Raw genomic sequence first — 4495 nt, forward strand, 5'->3', positions numbered from 1 at the left:
CGTAAGGGGACAGGAGGAGCAAACCTGGGATTTGAAGACGGATTGTCCCTGTCTCTCCCACTTTCTTCTCGCTTAGAAACTTCCTGCTTTGCTGCTGAAGGAGCCTCCACCTTCTTTTTCTTTTTAGCTGCAGAGTCTTTCGCCCCTGGCTTAGTTGCCAGGTCCTCCACGGTCTCGTAGATGTATGTGAGAAAGTTGTTCCCATTCTCCTCTCCACTTTCCAAAGTGGCATCTCCATTGGTGGTCACCTCTGCTTTCAGAGGTGCCACCAGTTTGTTTGGGAAGCCTGGCACCGCATTGAGTGGCTGCTCCTTTGTCTCCTTTGCAATATCCTTGTGTAACCTGGACTGTGAATCAGCGACGTGCACTTTTGCTGCATCTTCCTTCTCCCATGAAGAGTCTCCTGACCGGAGATTCTGATCTCTAGCCAGCCTCCGCTTCCTCTGGAGCCGTTCAGGGCTCATTCCTTGCAACTTCTCCACTTCCACATTTTCTTTTCCTCGTTTCTTGCCCTGTTCTATCTCTTGCAGCTTTTCTTCAGCTTTTCTCTTGATTTTGTCAAACCACTTCTGATGGATTTTGAACTCCGTCATGGTTCCCACTTCCAGCACACCAGAGCAGGACACAATGCCTTTGTTATTTCTAGCTGAGGCCTGGTAAATGCCTGCATCCTCTTCTCGGCACCTGGAAATCAAAAGCTGTGTGTGAGACCTACCCATCCTCCCCAGGATGTCCACTGGACACACAAGCATGCATGCTCTCCCACTTCTTGCTCCGGAGAGTCCAGAAGATGTAGCCCCTAAGGTGCCCACAGAACATCTGGAGGCCTTGGGCTGGCCTCCGTCCCTGGCTCTGCCTGCTCTCCGCACTAACAGACAAGCAAGTTTGATGTTAAATTTGTTCTGGCTCCAGCCAGGGCTGTAACTCTGGTATGAGGGCTGTGATGGAGGAGCAACAGGCAGCACCAGGCTTCCCAGCTGTTCTTGGTCACAGTCCTCTGCAGGATCTTTTTTCTCTCAGCTCTACACAGCCCACATGGCATTCTTGCTCTTCCTCTACCCTACCACACCACCGAAGTCTTCCCACCCCATGTCACAGGCACCAGCACAAGCACCTGCCTGTAACCCTGCTGTCACCCCTTGAGGACACCTGACCCACAGAGATCCCTACTGCAAGAGGTGAGCCAGCCTCTGATGGACACCTGGAGCACAGCTGAGGGAGCAGAAAAGCTCAGGCTAGAAGCACAAGGATGGCAGGACTATCAGCAACACTGATATTCTGCATTTTCAGTCAGTGCCACACCTGTGTGACATCCCAAATCCAGGACTCAAGGTGCGACAGGTCTCTGCCTGCTGGGGACAAGGTGTGCCTGGCTCTCCAGAAACACAGTCCTTGCTCAAATTTAAAAGAAGTTGGTAGTCAGGGCTGGATGAAGGAGGCCCTTAGATTCATTAGTCAGGGCCAAAGCAGCCCTTTCCATGATGACAGTTAGGAAAGGCCCACCTGGGCCATGGCTGCAGCCCCTTCCTTGCTTAGGACAATCCTACTGTTTCTACCTGATTCCCTGGCCCATCATCTTGGAGGCAGATAGTGCTTTCTCCTTGCTCACCTTTGTCAGCCCTAATGCTCAGCACTGGAAGGCTCCAGAGGGAGGGATTTCTCCTTCCCTTCCTCTTGCTTCCAGCATGGCAGCTATCGCTGGATGCAGTAATGGATCTCATACTGGTGTGATTGGGGAGCCACAACTGGAGGGGAAGGGCCAGCTGTGAACTCACAGTGGGGAGCAGACGGGGCCAGCCAAGTACTGTCGCCACATCACTGTTGACAGCTTTTCCAGCCACTGAGAACACACTCAGAGCTCCCATCACCAAAGGAAGCCACTCTCCAGCTCCTTTACTCACTTGTAGAGCTGCAGGGTGTGGCGGTTTCCGTGGCGGAATATCTCGTACTTAGGTAAGCCACAATAGCGATCCATCTCCTCATCATCCTTGTACCACGTCACCTCTGGCTGTGGATACCCTGGGGAGGACACGGAGGGTATATCAGAGAGTGAAACATTCCACACAGGAGCACAGCCAGCATGGTATCAGCAGCAAAACAATCTGGTACACCAGGATAGATGCTATTCTGGGCTCACCACATTCCTAAATTGCACAACAGAAACAGTGGAAACTTAATGGGCTTATCTCAGACTTTTATCACTCCTAGGAATAGCGCTATTTTTGAGAAAAAAATCCCAGCACTTCATTCCTGAACAGAGAGGAGTGGATCACACGCTCGTCTCCTGTAACACTGGCTGGGAGAAGGTGAGCATGCCGTCACTTTTATGTGAAGAGAGATGTTTTGATGAGGCCAAGGCTATGGTTGGAGAACGGGCACTCACCCCTCCACGGAGCTCTCAGCATTTCACACAGTGTCACAGCCTGTAAGCTGATCTGAAACTTTCCATTGAACAGAAACAACCTTGATTGCATCACAGTCAGCTCAGTGTCCTACAAATGTCACTTGACAACAGATGTCACCTGCCTTTTCAGTAGAATGACATCATGATGTGTGTGACTGGCTGGCTGGGAAGCTGGGCATGCAGCCATGTACCCCACCACTGGCAGAGGTGTTGGATCAGCATGTAGGTCCCCCATGGACCAGCGCTAGCCACAGCCTACACTGCCCACTGACAGCAGCTCTAGCTCGGATTAAGAGCAATTTTCATGCAGCCAGCAGGGGTTCCTGCACTTCACTCAGGGCTCACTGCCCAGCCAAGCTGACCCCCAGGGCATGGGATGAAAGTTTCAATGATCACATCATGCCTTGGCTGTAGTCGATATGCTCAGCAGCTGTTTGAAGCCCCAGTGCAGACACCTGAAGCTTATCTGCTGCAAATGTCCCTGCAGGCTTTCTGTGTGGCCGAAGGAAGCAGTCTGGCATGCTCCTCAACTCTACCTGACCCCAAGGATCACCCACAGCACCCCAGAATGTAGCAAGGGTCAGCTCCCATGGACATCCCAGACATGGGGCTGATGAGGGCTTTCCAGGAATATCCAAAGTGTCCCAACCCAATGACTCTGGAGTAATGAGAAGGCAGGGAAAAGGTGCACTCTGGACCCCAGCTACCAAGCCACAGGTTTGAAGGCTAACCAGGACCTCAAATGTCCTCCTTGCACCAGCCAAAGGTGTTGTCAGCCCATAGCAATGCCTGAGCCCAGCTTACTCCTGCTCTCATGAAGGTCCTAGAGCCGGACTGAGAGTCCAGAAGCAGACTCATCAGCATGAATTCACCCAGGTTTTGGCCAATCCAACATGCCTTTACCCAGAAAAGCAGCATATGCCAAATCTCCTGTACTGCTTTGGCTCCCCTGCTCACCCCTTGCTTGTGGTGGCTCCTCAGTGTCCTCTGGCTCCTCAAGGGATTTAGTCCACTGAGACCAGACAGACCTGGGAAGGTAAGTCTCAGAAGCTTTTCTTTCCTGTTCTCCTCTATGAGCAGCATCCATCCCCACAGCAGACACCTCACAGACTGGATTTTACTCTATTCTTCCTCCCCCTCTAAGGTCTCTTGCTCTACACTGTCCCAGCATCCCCCCTCTCCACCCTCGCTCTCCGTACATCTCCCACATGCTTTGCTGCTTCAATCCCCTCCCACTGCTGCCATCAGCAGCTTTGGCTTTCTGTTGGGTAGTGTCTCGTTTCTCCTCTTCTGTAGGAAGCCAAGCCATGACTTTCTCCCAACACCCTTCCTGCAAGGCTTTCTGTCCTCCCCCTCTGCCCCACTCTTGCCACGGCCTGTTCCTTGCTGTTGTTCTGACCTCCCAAACAGGTTCCTAGAGACATGCAAAGCCCTCAGGTAGTTGTGGCTGAACAAAATGAGCCCTAAACTGGGAACTGGAGAACGCCCTGAGAGCATCCCAGTGACGGGATCATCAGGGATTGATGCTGCTGCTTATATTTTTCATAAAATATTAACTATTGCCTGTACTTGGAAGCAGGACCCTGGGCTGAATGAGCCTGTGGTGAATTCTTTCTGCTCCAGGGATGACGAACACAACAATTTCCATACACAGCTCACACTGTGCCCAGAGCAATCCAACCCGTCCCAAGGGCTCTTCTGCAAGCAAGACCTTCAGGAGGCCCCCATGGTCCATCCTGCAGGGAGCTGGCAGGTGGATTTTCCTGACACCCTAAGAAACAGCAATCACAGCCCTTCATTCAGGGAACTGTCAGCGGACAGTTTCCGAGAAACGCTGTGATGTCCCCCCGTGGCCTCCACAGCTGATTTCCATTCCCAGCTGACATATGCCGGAAAGAGCTGCAATTTCCATAGCTGTGCAGTGCCTTCCTGCTATGCTTAAACTCCCTTTGACCTGTAGCACTTCTGTCCTTGAGGCTGCCTGCTCCCTCTGAGCAGCTCCCGCCACGCAAGCCCAATGCCAGGACCAGCTCCCACTGCATGCTCCAGCCTGCAGCCAAAGGGAGCTGCAGGCAAGTGCTGGCTGGAAGT

At 52.5% G+C, this 4495-nt stretch overlaps 1 protein-coding gene across 1 annotated transcript in view; it reads right to left on the bottom strand.

Moving 5' to 3' along the window:
* Positions 1-4495, bottom strand: part of ALPK3 (alpha kinase 3) — a 30362-nt gene that overhangs the window by 11052 nt on the left and 14815 nt on the right. Inside the window, 2 exon segments of the mRNA XM_017731097.1 lie at positions 1-684; positions 1902-2019. The exon segment at positions 1-684 is cut by the window's left edge and continues 19 nt beyond it. Coding sequence (XP_017586586.1) covers positions 1-684; positions 1902-2019 — 802 coding nt within the window.

This window comes from Corvus brachyrhynchos, unplaced genomic scaffold (genome assembly GCF_000691975.1).
Source record: "Corvus brachyrhynchos isolate BGI_N302 unplaced genomic scaffold, ASM69197v1 scaffold164, whole genome shotgun sequence".
Taxonomy (NCBI): Eukaryota; Metazoa; Chordata; class Aves; order Passeriformes; family Corvidae; genus Corvus; species Corvus brachyrhynchos.